Consider the following 18,837-nt stretch of genomic DNA (forward strand, 5'->3'; position numbering starts at 1 on the left):
AAAAAATTCAAAATTTATTGTGTAGAAAGGGTTTTTACTTTAAAATATAGCCCAAAGAGCCCAAAAAATATGAAAGCGGAAAACGTAAGTTTTCATGTAAATTGCCAAACCACAACTTTGAGCCTCCTGGCATATTTAGAGTGTAGCACATGGTCAGCAACCTATATGACGTTTATATTTTATATAGATATATAGATATGGATATAAATAGATAGAGAAAACTAACAATTTAAGACTCGATCGAGTCCACCAAAACTCGGACAAGTTTCTCAGTGGCACCCTATCGGCGAGGAGAGTTGCGTGTCCAACTCGCCAAGTACCAATAAATACGTAAATATATAAAAATGTTAAGAATAAAAAATATTTGGGAATATGGTTTTCAGGTATTTTGATGGTGTTTTAAGATGATTTGGGAAATTTTCTTATCAAATGATCCATTTTTTGATTTTTTTTTTAATGAAATATTCATGACATGGATAAAAATTTTCAAGAATCCATCTTTTACATATTTTTTTCAGCTTATAGAGTCTTTTAATTATTTTTATTACTTATTTTAATCTTTATTGCTTTTTATTTTATTTTTATAATAATATTATACATTTGACTCGTTCGAGAAACTCACCTCGAACTATAGGCAAGTCCTCTGCAAGAGGCGATTGTGAAAACATATGATAGAAGATACAAATTGATACCATAACTTTTTATCACAAATGGGAAATTATTCACTCATGAGTATTGATTTTGTTATTTAAAAAAAAAGAAAAGAAGTTTTCATAACTAAAAAGGCTTTAGAAACGCATGATTTTTATATTGTAACTTTGTAAGTTGAGAAATATTTTTCTCAAAGTGAAATTTAGAGTATTATTATATTAAATTTTAAAATTGAAGTTCTCTTTGGGTTTCAGTAAAATTCTGAATTTCAAAAGAGAGTCAATCTCTCATATTTTATTTATTTAATCAATGAAGTTGCTATGTTACAAATTTTAATTTATATTTAATGTTAAATTAAAATATATTTATTAACAAAATATTTGTGATTGTGACATTTTTAAATTATGCTAATAAAATTGTTTTAATTGTGAATTTTTCAAAATTTATCACCTTTAAAATAGATCAAATTTGAAACATTTATTAAATTTTCCAAATGGCGTTCATAGTTCAGTTTTATTTTCTATAAGGGTCTCCTTTCAAGGAAATTATGATTTAAAAAATATTTTATTAGTATAATAATATTTTAGAATTTTATAGGATTACATCATCCGTCTTTAAAGCCTCCATAACGTAAGGAAAGCTCGTTGTAAACGTGGTCTCATGGGATCATATTGTATACATATTGGGAAACATATAATTGTTGAGCCAAACTCTCCTACCATATTTCTCGTGCGCCACTGGGCTCCCAAGCCATGTGGCGATAGATAGACATTTTATGTTTTTTTTTCCCACAAAAATGGAGCATCCATGCATCCAACAAAGGCACACTCAACAATAAGAAATCAAAAATTACGTTAAGTAAAACAAACTAAGTAGAATTATCCAGAATGGAGCTTATTGTTTACTCGCTTAGAATACTTTTAGCATGGAAATGACCTCCTTGACCTAGCAAATTAACTGGATTAGAGAACAAACACTATGTAGCATGAAGAGAATAATGCCTTAAGATTGAATGCCTTGAAAATTGAAAAAAAAGTGCCCTATTGTGGTTGGGGTTGGTCAGATTTAGTTGCATTGGAACTAAAAATTCAAATTTTTGTTTAAAATACGCTAGATCCTAGAAATTCATATGTAAAACATTATTTGTGAAGTAGGTTTTTTTTCTTTTTGAGGGAGCAACTATACTTAATAACATGTTGTACTTCTTTTAGTCATGTGTTAGAGAAGACTCCTCGGCAAGGGGACACTTATGAGGGCATTATCGAATTCTGTTTATACAGAAGTTTAGTTACTCTAAGCATAGAAGGCCCTAGATTATATATGTAAAATTAATAAGTCTTCTATGATGATATACTTAAATATAAATCAGTAATATAAAACTAATAGAAAAAAGGGACTACTATATTTCACCGGAGCTTTTCAGAAGGTTGAAAGCCTATTTTTTTTTTCTCCAAAGCAGAATTTGATAATTTTTAAGGCATTATGATTGTCTTTCAGAAAAAAGGGTATTACCAAAAGGTGTTTTAGGTTCAGATCGCTTATCTTTGAGGTTTTGACTGAAGGGGGAGAACCCTACCCATATGCTGGAGCACAACTGACAGACTGGGGACGCGCGTGTATGTTTGCTGGAGCACAAAATTGCGATAAGGGGTTTGTAGGGGATTCACGATATAAAGGGAGTTAATATGAGTAACGCCAGTGTGACATGAGGTTGCCAGTGGTTTTTGAGATATATTGCCACTGCAGATTGCATATATATATATATATATATATATTAGTCAATATGTGTAGATCAACATTCACTACCAGTGATATCGCCTTTGTCACATGTTTTTTTTCCTGATTTAACCTGAAATATATAGGAGTTTTTAGCTTTTCTCTATATGGGCTTTCTCGTAATGTTTTAGTGCATGTCAAAATTTCACTAAAACAAGTACCCCCCTGAATGTCACAGAAACAGGTGTGTATTTTGGTAAATAATTTTCTAGGCTCACAACTCTCAAGGTTCTTTAATGGAAATCACGAGGCCGTGATAATTTGAAATTATAGCTTCAGGTTGACATGCTTTGCTGGCCCGGTGTCGGTGAATGTGCGGCTCGACGAACATCATTTGCCTTAATGGTGATGGCCTAGTGATTTTCCTCATCAGTTGCGAAATATGGCAGAAGCCACATACATCTTTTTTGTCTTTGGCTCTAGTTTGAGTTTGAGCTGTTGGATTTCAACCTCTATACAACGATATGGCTATTCCATATAGTCGTGTGAAGTTATCTCCATTGATTTTAGAGATCGACGGTCTTTGAACATGTTTTGGGATATGCCTTGTACTGCTCAAAGGAAATTTTATCCATGTTTTGAGATCTGATAAGGATACGGGAGTTTAAACCCTTAGCTCTTTGGGTGTAAAGACAAGATGCAAGATGTCAGTGAAGTATTAGTATGGGGGCAAAATATATGGTGCGATAAGGGGGTTTTTAAGCAAAGGGTATTATTATAAGGATTATCTTTATTGCATACCTTTAAGGTTACCAGTTGGTGTGTTTTCTTCACCTTTGTACTGCTAGGAAAGATCCTTGTGGTTTGGTGAGAGTCTGCATCTTAGGATTTGTAGGTATTCCACCTGTTCTTCTAAATATGTTTTAAGACATGTAGACACCCCATTTTTCTAGCTGAGGAAATTTCGAGAAACCAAAGACCTTGGAAACCACATGGACCTTCCTACTCCCATACACCTCACACCCTACCAAACACGATAATCAATTAGTTAACCCCAAAAGAACTAAATCCCTCGTATGTGCCTGTAGGCTAGTAGGCCAACGCCATCTTTATATATATATATATATATATATATATATATATATATATATATATAACAATAGTTGGGCAATTATAATAAATAACAATATAAGTGAAATTTGAACCGTCAAATCTTCATAATGTAGTTCAGAATACATATCACTATATGAATTTTAATATTTTTTAGAAATCTTAATTAAATTTTAGACGTGTGTACTAAAAAATAGGGCACACAATTAAAAAATATATAAAAAATATTTCTCAAAATATAAAATAACCGAAATACCCCTGAAAAATTACGGGGGTAATTTTTTTATTTTAAATTATTGAAAATATTTTTTTTTATATTTTTATATGGTGTGCAATAGTGTTAGGTATATACACCCTAAATTTTATCTTAATTAGATTTGTAAAAAAAAAAATTAAAATTCATATGATGATATACATTCTGAATTTTAATTAGAAAAATCCTTCAATCTTGAAATAGCTTCAAGTATCGGGGATGTGCTGCACTTTGAATCGGTCTTCGCCGTCGACCCTATCTAGTCACTTCATGAACACGGGAGGCATCTCAAAATAATTGAAGGGCAGTGAGGTGCTGTAAGCCTTGAGGCAGCCCTTTCAATTTGTTGCAATTTGAGATGTAGTGTTTGGAAGCATGGCTCCCTCCTCTTCCACTCTTCCAATTCTTGTAAATGATCGAGGCGGGAAGCCTATTGCGCGCATTACGTACAGAGAAACATCATATTGGGCAACCTTTGGAGGGCAACAAATGGATCTTTGTGCAATTTGGAGTGGTATAACCCTAAGTCACTGAGACACTGTAGAGATGCAACGCAATTCGGAGAGGCCCAATGATACTTACTCTTTGCAGAGTGGTTTGGGTGGGTGTGCAGAGGTGTTTCACTTGAGGGGAGGGAGACCTCACTCCTCTCCAACTGAATTTTCAATTTTCTAAGATTTCTCAAGTTCCCCAACTCACTCAAAATATTTGAATTATCCTAATGTTTGTAGGTTTGCTAAATTCCCCATCCCATATGGAACCCTCAAACCCCAAATGCTCCAAAGGTCTCTTTTTAACAGAAAGAAAGACCACGCTTTCGCACCACATCATGCACCCTGCAAGCTTTGAATTGCCCAGTATAACCAGTTCGTGTCACATGAATCAAATTTCGAGCTACCAACTCTTTGAAGTAATTATTGGCTACTTCCATTAGTGTCATATCTGTCCTTCCTTCAATGAAACCCTCAACAACCCACAACCTAATCAGTTTTGAATGGCGTATCTCAAAGTCTTCTAGAAACAAGCAGCAATACAAGAAACAATACTTTAAGAGGGGCAGCAAATCTTTATAACTCAGTCAAAAGGCCGCTTCTAGCCTCATAATCGCTCAATTCCCATGAAAGGCTCGCCTCGCATCAAACCAATCGGGTATTGTACGGGCTCTTTGAGACATCATACCACCTACAACAACAATCGTAAAGGGAAGACCATCGCATTCCTGAATAATGAGTCTCCCTTGCTCCTCTAACTCCATAGGGCAAGTATGCCCATCTTCCAACCAAAATGCCTTCTTGCAAAAGAGGGACCAGGCACCATCTGTTGATAGTCATTTGAGCTTATAGACTTCACTCCTTACATACATTGGTGAGGCGACACCTCCCCGGCGTGTTTTTATGATAAAACGGCTTCCATTCTCGAAATTTGGAAACGAAGCATGAACCACTCTCAGCACGTCTTCACTCCACACATCATCTAATACTACAATATACTTTTTATCATGTAAATACGTGTGAAGCTTTTGTTGCAGTTCTCTCTCTGCCATGCCCTCTACGCCCTTTGAAATCTCCTTATAACTATCCTTGAAGAAGCATTCTAGGGCAGTTAAAAAGAATTTTTTTACCGTGAGTGATTAAGAGACGGTAACCCAAGCATGACAATCAAAGTGTTTTTTTTACAGTGTCACCATTATAAATTCTTTTAGCAAGAGTAGGTTTTCCTAGCCCACCCATGCCTAAAATGGAGATTACCTTGAGATGTGGGTCACTGGGTTCTAGCCATTCTTCTACCAACTCCACATTCTGATCAGCTCCAACATCTTCAACAGAAGAAGAAATAGCTTTTAAATAGGCTCTTGTTGTGGCCATGGCACTTGAAGAGCCCGCTTCTTCTTGTATTTGTAGTTTCTCCCTTCTATTTGCAATATCATATACTCGCGCTCTGATACTCTTTATCTTAGTTGGAATTTTTCGCCGGATGTAAACAGATGGCCCATAAAACGTCTAATGTGGAGGATGAATTTGTCGAGAACATCCTTGGCATCATAGACAACATCTCGCAGTCGAGCAACCCAATCATCTACCGCTAAGTCCCTCTCTCTAACTTTATCAGCATTGTTCAGGAAGGATTTCATGCTTTCGAGCTCACCTTTGATCCACTGAATGTCATCCTTTACTCCACCAAAGAGCTGCACCTCCTAAGTGCTGAGCCTTTGCAACTATTTTTTGTTTGCCTTAGAGGTGTGAACACCAATGACAAAAGTCACATGAATGTGGAAAAATTTTGATGTATAAAAGAGAGGTGATGCCTTTTCTTCGAGTCATTTGCCTCTACAGCTTTGTTTCTTTGGATTTTATGCAGGTGATCTTGATAAAGAAAGATCAACTACCGACTATGTTTTCAAGTTTGGAAATGAACCCGTAAGTTGGATGTCTAAGCTTCAATCAACGGTGGCATTGTCCACCACCGAGGCGGAATACATGGCGGCAACCGAAGCAAGCAAATAAGTTGTTTGACTTCAAGGCCTTATGGGAGAATTGTATATCCATTCTAAGCCCATGGAAATACTTTGTGATAATATGAGTGCCATTAATATGGCTAAGAATCTCGTTTATCACAAGAGGATGAAGCACATACTAGTTCGATACCATTATATTTAACAAGTTGTTGAAGATGGTTTAGTTGGAACCAAGGAAAATGTGACAGATATGCACACGAAGACGGTTCCAGTAGAGAAGTTGGAATGTAGCTTAATCTCCTAGGCTTCATGAAGAAGTAAAAAATGGATTATCAGCAAGGCAAGTATGTGATTTATTATCAAAGTAGAGATTGTTGAATGGTGATAGAAAAATCACTCTTTTGGATGCTTTTATCTTTTACCATTTGTTTGAGGGCTTTTTTGTCAATACAATTAGGTGGCTTGTATAAAAGCCAAAATAAATGGATTTTTTGAGTAACTTGATTCTTCTTGGTTTTAAACTCCTCTCTCTCTCTCTAGAAAAGGGGCTAGGGCTTCTTGGGTTGTGTTGAGAAAGGGAAGAAGGTGAAAAAGGATTTTCTTATCCTATTTTTGGGAGAAATGGTATGAGCTTGTGTTGCTCATGTTCTTGGGTCATTCGAAGTGAAGCGGAGTAAATCGTGTTTTTGAGTGATCACAAGGAAGGTATTCTTGGTGATATTTTTTCATCAATTTTCTCCTCCATTTTTCTCTTTTTGAAGTAATATTGTATCCTCTATAAATTTCTCTTTTGATAGTGGAATACTTACCGGCCTGCCCGTAGACGTAGCCCTACGGGGTGAACCATGTTAAATTGGTGTTGTGGTTTGTCTCTCTAATTTTCTCTCATGACTATGTTTTTTATCTCTAATTTATTTTTTTAAATTGTTGTACATGATCCTTGAACTTATTATTGAATCATTGATTTTACATATTTGGTATTGAGTGTGTGATATTCGGTGATCGGTTAAATTGGGGTTTCAGGTATTCGAATTTTCAACAGAACTCCATAACCAATACAGTACAGGCTGATGATCTTTGAAGATTAAATTGAATGGTGATGTTTGTATATAAGTTTCCCATCTTATTCTCTACAAGTAAGGCACACTTCTAAATTTTGTTAGAAGATGTAGTTGTGGTGTCAGAAACGCTATGTTGGCTTCAAAATTATGAATGGTGCAGATCAAATATATCTATAAACACTTGAAAATCTTGAAAATAACGTTCTAGATAATTTGTTAGACGATATAGTTTTTTAGAGACTTGAATATTTTTTTATATTTTTTATATATTTACATATCGAGGTCTAGATGATTAATTGAATTGTTTTTTCTACTCAATTTTTGAGGCGCACCGTACTTTTATAATATAGGGTGGCAACCTTATATAACTCTTTCCTAAAATGAATTATAAAATAGGAAGAAGTATAACCTAATAACATTTTAGGGCTCAAAATTCATTTTCATCGTGGTGGTGTAGTCGATGGACTCGCGAAAAATTAGTTCTGACCCCCGTGCGCAAGATATATATTGCTGGACACACCTAAAACCTACAGGTTTGAGCCAACCCCAATATGACCGTACTCATTTGTACACTACAAAAAAATGGGGAAATTACTTTGTTATTCCACACATATGACTAATATGTAATTTGAGAGATCCACAACTGTCCATTTAAGATCGGATAATTAAGAATAACTTGTGATCTCTAAAATAAACCCCATATATAATATGAGACAACTCCTTTTTAAATTTGTAAGGGGCCGTTTGGTTTTTTGGATTAAGATTTCTAAGAATTACTGCTTTTGGAGAAGTTTGGCTAGTCGTGTTTAGTTCACTTGGAATTGACATTTTTGTTGGACTTAAAATTTTCATGGGATTCATGAATGCTCATTTTAAGCCTAAATTTTGAAAATCTCAATTCCACCAAAATAGGTAGAATTGACGTTTCACGGAAATAACCCATTTTGCTAGTGAAGAACAAAATAAATATTAAAATTTTAGAGAGGAAAACTATATTTAGGGAGAGAAAACACATTAAAATTTTAGATAGATCAACTATATCAAAATTTAGAGAGAGAATGCATACAAAATTTTTTAGAGAGAGAGAAAATATAAAAATGTTTTTAGAGTGAGAAATTATAAGAATTTTTTAAATTATCTTAAACTTTTATGAGTGAGAAATTATCTCAAATTTAAAATTTTAGAGATACCAAATTAAAATTTGAGGGAGAGAAACTATCTCAAATCTTAAGTTTTAGAGAGAAAAAGTATCTTAAAATTTTAGATAGAAAAACTATACACTAAATTTTAGAGAGAGGAACTACTTAAAATTTATTAGAAAGAAGTATCTCAAAACATTTAAAGAGAGAAATCATCTCAAATTTTAAATTTGAGAGAGATAGCATATTAAAATTTTAGAGCTTAGAAATTACATCAAATTTTAGATAGAAAATCTACTTGAAAATAGTTAGAGAGAGAAACTATCTCAATTTTTTAGTTTTAGAGAGAGAAAATATCTTAAAATTTTACTTAGATAAACTATATCAAATTTTAGGTAAAGTAGTTAAAATTTTTAGAGAGAGAAACTATGTAAAAAAAATTAGATAGAGAATCTATCTCAAATTTTGAGTTTTAGAGAGAGAAAATATCTTAAAACTTTAGAGAGATAATCTAGATCAAAATTTAGATAGAGAAAGTACCTAAAATTTTTTGAGAGAGAAACTATTTAATAATTTTTAGATAGAGAATCTATCACAAATTTTAAGTTTTAGAGAGAGAGTATATTAGAATTTTAGAGAAGGAAACTACTTGAAAATTTTAGAGAAAGCAACTATCTCAAATTTTAAATTTGAGAGACATAAAATATCTTAAAACTTTAAAGAGAGAAACTATATCAAATTTTAGATTGAAAAAACTTATTCATACACAAATAAACCATCTTCCACCAATAAAATGTTAAAAGAAATTACAAAAGTAATGCATTACAAAATACCATAGTACTAATGCATAACCAATTCATTATACTAATCAACCAATTAATTTAAAGAAAATGTAAATTAAATAAAAATCCTATCAAAAAAAGAAATCTTATATAATAAAAAATAAGTTATGCATACCTTTTGATTATGATTCTCCAATTAAGTGATGAAACTACCACTCTAAGATGCGCATGGATAACAAAAACAATTCTTCTCAATTTCAAGAAAAAAAACCTTTGATTTGATGAAAGCTCCAAAAGAAGGGGATGAAGAAAAGGGATGAAAGAGAGAGAAGAGGGTAAGGGAGGTTAGATATTTAGGGCATCAATATTTCCCTATTTTTTAGGAGGGCTCCGGAGAAGAAGCTGCTTTTTGTGTATATTTATTTTCTTTTTTTGTATTCATTTTGTCAAGAGTATATTCATGTGTATTTATTTTATTCCCTATGGTTTTTACCTTTTTGAGTGCATTTTAGATGAATCCTTCTATCTAAATTCTCATATTACTTTTCATTAATTTTTGGTGTTGTTTTCATGAAGAAAAACCACGTTGTAGTGCGCATTTTCGATTTTATTTGAGTCCATTCTATGTAAAAGAAAATCTTCGGTTTGGAATTTTTCTTTTTGTGTGCTTTACTAGAGATTCAGTGAAAAGTACTTGCTATTTCTTTATGCTTTTATAGATTTTCATTCCCTTTTTTATTCTAAGATCTATCATGTTTCCTTTATGCTGTGGTTGACTTAGTTTTCTGATTTTCTCAGACCTTTATGCTTTGAGTTATTCATGTAATTTGGGCTTCATCTAATTATTTCTTTATGGAAAAAAGTTTATATTAGGTTGCAACCTTAAAATGTAGAATTACAGATTCATCTAAAAAATCCATCGAAAAAGGTTCGTTTTAATGTTGAAAAACCCTCTAAGTAATCATCTTGACATTGAGATGTATGAATAATATATATATATATATATATATATATATATATATATATATATATATATATATATATATATATATATATATATATATATAGAGGAGAAATCTTAGATTAGTTGGCTCGCTCATGGCATTGAGGTGCGCCGGACGGCCGAGATTTAAGATGCTTCTTTAGGCTGCCAGGATGCTCTTTCACGGGCTAACGGTTTGAAAATATAAAATATTCTTTTTCTGACGGACCCGCAGAGGTCTTCTCTACTCTCGCGCTCTCTGGGAAAAGGCGTCTTCTCTCTCCCCACGCACTCTCCCTGCGCAAAGGTTCTTTCTGTGCTCCATCCCCTCTAGCCCTCTCTGCGCTCCATCTCCTCTCGCCCTCACTGCGCTCCATCTCTCTGGCAAGGCAATCACTTCCCCTGCGCGAAGGCTCCCTGTGTGCTCCATCCCCTCTAGTCCTCTCTGCGCTCCATCTCCTCTCGCCCTCACTGCACTCCATCTCTCTGACAAGGCAAGCTCTTGCTCTCCACGTATTCTCTCTCCTCATCAGAGAAGTTGATCCCTCTCAAGGTGTACTAACTCTATCTCTCTCTATCTCGTTTCGCCACTTCCCCATTGATAAAAACCAAAACCCCCAACTCTGGTCTTCACCATCGATAGAAACCAAAACCCTATGGTTTTGTATCATTGCCAGAGAAATTCGAATTTTGGGGGCTTCTATTTCCATTTTTTCCCAGTTTTTTTGGGGGTTTCCGATAAAAAAACCCTAATTTTGTGGGGTTTTCATACTCTGATAAATAATTTTTGGGGATTTTCGTTTTTCTATTTCGATTTTTTTCATAAGTAGTTAGTTCATTTGTGTGCTTTGCTGTGAAGTCTTTCCCCACTATTTACCCTCTGATTCTAATACGATAGTACAGTTTTTTGCTATCGTATGAACTCTGATATTTTCCACAATTTAGAGATATGTAATGTTTGATCTGTTGTTACCTTTTTTTTAGAATAATTTTTAATATTTGATTTTGTTTTTTTTGTTTCATTTGATTTTATTCGAACTACTAGTCTGTAATGTTCGATTTGCTGTTACTTTTTTTTCTTTTTCTTTTTGCAATGTTTGATTTGCTGTTACTTAGAAATCAGATTGTCTGTAAGACTCTTTTGGGTCATAGAAAATCCTTTGTAGTTCCAACTTACGTTTGTTCAACAATTTGTCTATGTTCTTAAAGGTGAGTCATGTTGATTTTTTGCTTAGTATATAGGATATTCAAATATTATTGGACATATTATTTCTAGTTTGTTTTCGTTTCTTGGCAAATATATGGTTCTTTCTCTATATTTGATGTAAAACCCTGTGTATTATGGTCTCCAATTATTGAATAATGATCAAGGTAAAAATGTTGCTCAATATTTGGGATATTCAAATACTGTTGTACATATTATTTCTAGTTTTCTTTCGTTGAATAGTGATCAAGGTACAACTTGTGCCAATCTTGTTTCTCATTGTTTGGATGTGAAATTAGATGGCTACATTATTCCATTGACCAAGCTCAAACTTTGAAAGAAATTTCAACTGAATTTGCGAAACACCCATGCTATTAGATTTTGACAAAGGAAAATGGTCTTATTGTATCAAACCCTTATTTCAGTATAATTGAAATAAATTATGTTGCAATTTTTGGCATTGAGCATCCCTTATGTCACAAATATTTGTGTACTTTGCAGTTTCACGTTGGGTAAGTCAAAAAATTGAGATGGATCTCATAAATTCAGTCTGTGATGCATCTAGCACATACTCAAATGTAGGCAGCATTGATGAAATCCCTGATGGTGGTCGTGGCTCACCAAACAAAGGTCAAGAAATAGAGGAACCATATGTAAGAATGAAGTTTGGATTAAAGGATGATGCATATGAGTTTTTTAAGTCCTATGCATTCACCAAAGGTTTTGGTATTCGCAGGGGGAGTACTCACCAAAGGTAAATGGATCGTTTATGTTTGCTCCAAGGACGGGTTTAAACAAAAAAAACCTAATAAAAGTGGAAAGATTTGCCCTGAGTTAAGGTGCGGGTACAAGGGTAGGATGTGCATAAGTAGTCAAAAAAACGATGAGTGGAAAGTGACTAGCGTCGAACTAGATCATAATCATGATCTAGTTAGTCCAAGAAAAACTCGTCTAATTCGCACACACTGATCATTGTCCAGTGCTACAAAGTCATTGATACATTCAATAAGCTCGGCAATGGTTAAGCCTAGAAATATTCATCACATATTCATAGAACAGGCTGGAGGGATCGACAATGTCCCTTGTATACAAAAGGACATTCAAAATGAAATAGCAAACACTAGAAGAAAACTTAGAGGAGAAGATGGCATTTGCAATGGCTCTATAAAGAGAAGCAATCGAACCCATCATTTTGCTATAGATTGAGATTAGATGATGAGGATCACATTCGCAATATTTTATGAGTAGATTCTACATCTAGAGTTTCCTACTAGTGTTTTTTTGATGTGGTTACCTTTGATACCACATACAAGACAAATGCGTTTGGTATGCCCTTTCGACCTATACTTGGTGTAAATTACTATTTCAATACAACTTTCTTTGGATTTGACAAGAAGATAGAATCATTTATATGGGTATGACAAGAAGATAGAATCATTTATATGGGTATTTGAAAATTGGTTGAAAGCCATGGGTGGACGACAACCAGGTGTTATTCTCATTGATCAAGATCCTGCAATTTCATATGCAATGAGGCAAGTTCTTTACCAAAGTAAGCATCATTATTGTAAGTGACACATATTTGCAAAGATCAAAGAAAAAATGTGTCATGTCTTGCGTATGGATCTTTCTTATTCAGATACATTTCGGAGGTGTGTGGCTAGCCTAACTATTGAAGAATTTGAATCGGCACGAAAATCAATGATTGATAATTATAACCTGGAAGACAATGAATGACTTATTAGGTTTTATGGTTGTCGTATGCAATGGGTTGACACATACTTGGCTGGTACGTTCACTGCTTGTATGACTTCTACTCCAAGGAGTGAAGGTATGAATTGTCACTTCAAGACGTACTTGACACCGACAACAAGCTTACGTACATTATTAGAAGTTGTTGCAAAAGTCAAAGATAAGAAGGTGAAAACATAGAGGGAAAATGACTTGTAAGATATTCAAACTCCTCCAGTCCTGCGAACAACCACTTTCATTGAAACATATGCATCAAAAATCTATACTCAAAAGGATTTTAAAGATATTTGGGGAAGAAGTGGCTAATTGCTTTAATTTTACAAGGGAGACATTTAAAGACAATGGACAGGTTGCAACCTTTAAGGTGACAGTCCTGGGCACCAGAACTAAATCCTACTTAATGAAATTCAATTGCCATGACAATTCCGTTTCTTGCTCTTGTCACTTATTTGAGAGGACGGGCCTTCTTTGTAGGCATGTACTGAAGATTTTTATGGTGAAAGATTTTTAACCATAGTCTTCTTATCTTCACCTAGAATTTCATCACACCGCTCTAGATAGCCGCATCCAATCTCATTCTAGTGGTTAACACGATTAGATAAGTGTGTATTAGAGATATGCTTACAATGGAAAACCAATATGCTTCTACATTATCTTAATGAAAGAATATTACATACCTTCCAGTTAGAATATTTATAGAAATGCCTATTGTAGTTATCATGTATCTTTGCTATAATACACCTATCCGACCACATCCTAGTTTGCGTTTATAAATCCTTGGAGGGAATTCTTATCGAGATCCATTCAGTTAAAATTATCAGATGAGCTCAAATGCCTTATTCTCCTTATATCACATCCATGGATTGCATCAGCCATTCAAGTGAACATATGCAAACTATTTTATCAGATAGCAAACGAAAAACCAAATACCAAAAAGTAAAGCATGACAGAGAATACAGTAGAGGAAAAAAGGTCACAATTTTATCATAGTCTATCTACATAAACTCATTTTTGTCTTGCACAACCTTGCATTGTCAGCCCTAAACTGAACAACATGACTCCTCTCCCTGACCGCTTTGTTGACACGCAAGTCCACCTTGAGAGTTAAGCCTACCATCTCAGTGACCAAATTATTAGTTAAAGGATTTAGAACCCTCTAAAAGCAGAGCCAAGAAAGGCTTGAGATTAGAGGTGTACATACGTCGCATTACTAAGTGATGCACATGTTGGTGTGCTAATCTTAATTCAACTTTCTTATTTTTCTTTTCTTATTCAGGTAACAAGCAACTCATTGAAGAACAATAGATGATAAGCAACACAACCGCCGAAAAAAAAAAGAGTATGTGAAGCTTAACAAGGACACTAATGGCATGAAGGTTCTAACCAACTTTGGTATGAAGAATCCAATCAAATGCCTGCTCTTGCCAGGACAAATAAAATGAAAGCAAGAGGTAGTCTATTCCTAGATTTTATGAAACAAAGAAGTTCAGTAGGGACTAAATGAGTAGATTATTTAGAACAATTGTAGTTGATTATATAAGGGATACTCAATCCCAAAAATTACAACAGAATTTATTTTAATTATACTGAAATAAGGGTTTTAGACAATAAGACCATTTTTGGTCAATGGAATAATGTAGCCATCTAATTTCGCATCCATCTAATGCCAAGAAACGAAAGCAAACTAGAAATAATATGTCCAACAATATTTGAATATCCCATATACTAAGCAAAAAATCAACATGACTCACCTTCAAGAACATAGATAAATTATTGAACAAAACATAAGTTGGAACTACGAAGCATTTTCTATGACTCAAAAGAGTCCTACAAACAATCTGATTCCTAAGTAACAACAAATCAAACAAAAAGAAAAAAAAGTAACAGCAAATCAAACATTACAGACTGGTAGTTCGAATAAAATTAAATGAAAAAAAAAAAAAAATGATTTTTTTAAAAAAGTAACAGCAGATCAAACATTACATATCTCTAAATTGTGGAAAATATCAAAGTTCATACGATAGCAAAAAACTGCAACTATCATAACAGAGGGTAAATAGTGGGGAAGGACTTCACAGCAAAGCACACAGATGAACTAACTGCTTATGGGAAAAAATCAAAATAGAAAAACGAAAATCCCCAAAATTAGGGTTTTTTTTAATCAAAGTATGAAAACCCCACAAAATTAGGGTTTTTTTATCGAAAACCCCCAAAAAAAACTGGTAAAAAAAGGAAATAGAAACCCCAAATATTCCAGTTTCTTTGGCCATGATGCAAAACCATGGGGTTTAGGTTTCTATCGATGGTGAAAACCAGAGTTGGGGGTTTTGGTTTTTATCGATGGAGAAATGGAAAAACGAGATAGAGAGAGATAGAGTTAGCATACCTTGAGAGAGATCAGTGTCTCTGATGAGGAGAGAGAATACATGGAGAGCAAGAGCTTACCTTGCCAGAGAGATGGAGCGCAATGAGGGCAAGAGGAGATGGAGCGTAGAGAGGGCGAGAGGGGATGGAGCGCAGAGAGAGCCTTCACATAGTGGGAGTGCTTGGGGAGAGAGAAGATACCTTTTCCCATAGAGTGCGAGAGTAGAGAAGACCTTTGCGGGTGTCAGTAGTAGCTCTGTCAAAAAAAGAATATTTTATATTTTCAAACCATCGGCCCGTGGAAGAGCATCCTGGCCTCCCAAAGAAGCATCTTAAGTCTCGACAGTCCAGCGCACCTCAATGCCATGTGAGCTGGCTAATCTAAAATTTTGCCACACACACACACACACACACACACACACACACACACATATATATATATATATATATATATATATATTATTTTATTTTATTTTTTTTATTTTTTCTTTGAGTCCGATAAATAGTTCATCTTGCAATACATTATCTACACTGTCCATTTCAAGTTTTTCATATGTTTATATATCTACTTGATTTTAACCAATTTTAGAGTTTAAAATTTTATAATTAGATATGAAAATAAATTTTGAGATAATCCTAATAATTTTTTAATTAAAATTACATTTTATGATAAAATTTGGAGGTGCGACTTAATTGGATTGTTTAAGATTGCAACCTTATAGAAACCACACCCTTTCCTTATCGTGGTGTCTCTTTTAGCCTTTTGACTGAAACACTTATGATTGTATGGTGTATGACTTGTCTCTTTTTTGTCTGGTTTGGAGTATCCAACATGAAATACAAAGCTTTTCAAGTTTTTTCTTTTTTATGTGCACTTTGGTTCTCCTTCTAATAAATTCAATAAAATACCGCACTATCGTTTGGAAAGCTATTGCTCTTTGGATTGCTTTATTCTAAATATCATTGGATTTATAGACATCATGAAACGTATTGTGTTCCATTGAATATTATCACATATATATGAAAATATGTGCTTTATTCTCTGAAAAAAAAAGTCGTGTATTGTGTCCAGTTGAAATTTGTCATTGGTAAAAATTATTTGTTGATTCTTTCAGCTCCTCCCCTTTCCAATCCTTTTTCTGGTCTATGTATTACATGTATTTCCGTTTGATTTCCATTTCTTATGTAGATGATTTTTCTTTTTGTGTAGTACAAGTTGTTCTTGTTTCCGAACCATTTTCTTTTTTCTTCTGGTGTACTTGAATCCACTTAAATCCAGGATATGCCTGCCTTGTTGATTTTGCTCTTCTCAGAAATGCATGTATTGCTTCTAAGTTATTTTTTTAGGATATGGATAATACCAAGGAATTTTGTAATTTTGTTTCGATATCATGGCACTACCAAGGAAATAATAATGAAGGAACAAAGATGAGGTCCTATTGTACTAGAAAGACAAACATGTCTCAAAATTAGTGTTGCAAGGAAAGGTAAAGAAAATTATTGTTTATGTCAATTTTGGATTAGATCATTTATACGATACTCGAAAGACAAACATGTCTCAAAATTAATGTTGCAAAGAAAGGTAAAGAAAATTCACGTTTATGTGGATTTTGGATTAGATCATTTATACGATTGAATTGTACCTCGTGTGCAATTTGTTGCTCTAAAGTGCTTTATTTATTATAGGAGAGGCCAATAATTTATATTGATGAGTCATGTAGTGTCTTCTGGGCGTTGCACATTATAGAGGAGCAACAACGCAATATTGTGGAAAGGGCGGGGTTACTGGCAAAGAAACACCCCCGAAGATATTGACCATCATGGTGGCTATGGCGGAAAGGTAGAATCCCGAAACCAACACCGCCCATTCCATCATGGTGGCAATGGCGGAATTGTAGCATCCCGAAACGAACACCGACCATTTCACATTATGTATAGGAGAGATGATGCTAACATTGTATGATGCATGGCAGATTTACCAGCTCAACACCGCCCATTTCACATTATGTATAGGAGAGATGATGCCAACATTGTATGATGCATGGCAGATTCACCAGCTCAAGGTTCACTGGTAATCCTGTGCTGACAAGAGACTGCTGGCCTTCTGTTACATACTTGAATAATTGGCTCGGAAATTGCTTGGAGGAGGGAAGACTTCTGGCACTTAAATTCAGTTGGTTGAGGCAGAATTTTGTGGAGTTAGTTGAGAATACCACACGGGCACTAACGAAGTTTGTGACAATCAAATCCAAGTACCCAAATAAGCCGATTGAGGAAGCTATTACCCGTCTCTGCTACTCTATTTCAGTTAATAAATCTCCATTTTAAATATTTTCAGTTCCCATTTTTTCCACCTTTGACAATAATCGTTGTTGTTTTGTTTATATGTTGTGCTGTCATGGGCATTGGAGCATTTTAGAACTCTCCAACCAAATAAAGGAAATATAATTGTTTGTGCAAGGTTCCCTAGAGTCGCAAGATAGAAGCCTCAAATCCACCGCGTTTTTTTGATTACACTATTTTCTTCTTTTTATTTTTTTTAAAGACAAAAGTAAAACATATATTTTTTTTTAATTTTTTTGATGATATTATTTTCTTCTTTTTATTTGTTTTTTTTATATGATATATATATATTTAAAGATAAAATAAAATCACAAAATAGCATCGAACTTGAAACATCCCTAGAAGAAATGTAATTGAAAACCACGATAGCCCACTCTCAATGTTAAACACCTTTATACAATAATAGTTTATATTGAATAACATTTCAATGTTATATCACTTGCCTCGAATTTCACATCGAAAGAATCAAACAAACTTTAAGAACTATAAGTACCTATTCAAATAGCTTTACCATAAGCTTGATCGAGAGAAGGGGTATACCTCCATGAAACCTTTTTAAACCAAATTACCAAAATATCTTACGAAGTCATTTAGAATAACGATTTATGCTTGCCGAACCGACCTATGACGTCATATCCGCTTAAAATCACGATTTAAAACGAGTGATTTAGTATTCAATATCTTATTTATTTACTATTCAATATCTTGATCTATTTTTGAGGTGCATCCGTAGTTCCCGATTTATAATGAACGATTTACTATTCAATATTTTATCCATTTACTATTCAATATTTTTATCCATTTTCGATTTATAACGAACAATTTACTATTCAATATCTTAACCATGTACTATTCAATATCTTTATCCATTTTTGCAGTGCTTCTATCTTATCAGTAGAGGGAAAGTGAATACATCATTTATCTTATAAATGAAAAGGTTGCATCCTTTTATAAACTTTTTCCTTGTTTTATTCTTATCCTTCCTCTTCCGGTCTTCGTTGTCGTTGTGAGGGCTTCGGACTGCC

At 34.0% G+C, this 18,837-nt stretch overlaps 1 protein-coding gene across 1 annotated transcript; it reads right to left on the reverse strand.

Annotated features, from left to right (window-relative positions):
• Positions 1–4,523: 4,523 nt before the first annotated feature.
• On the reverse strand, positions 4,524–10,631 carry LOC18442127 (putative disease resistance RPP13-like protein 2). The gene is given in 6 exon segments (XM_088846100.1): positions 4,524–4,803; positions 5,092–5,309; positions 5,376–5,402; positions 5,404–5,546; positions 5,729–5,915; positions 10,398–10,631. Coding segments are annotated over 6 exon segments (1,089 nt in total).
• Positions 10,632–18,837: the final 8,206 nt, after the last annotated feature.

This window comes from Amborella trichopoda, chromosome 1, assembly GCF_054954075.1.
Source record: "Amborella trichopoda isolate Santa Cruz 75 chromosome 1, AtrichopodaSantaCruz75HAP2 v2.0, whole genome shotgun sequence".
NCBI classification, from domain to species: Eukaryota; Viridiplantae; Streptophyta; class Magnoliopsida; order Amborellales; family Amborellaceae; genus Amborella; species Amborella trichopoda.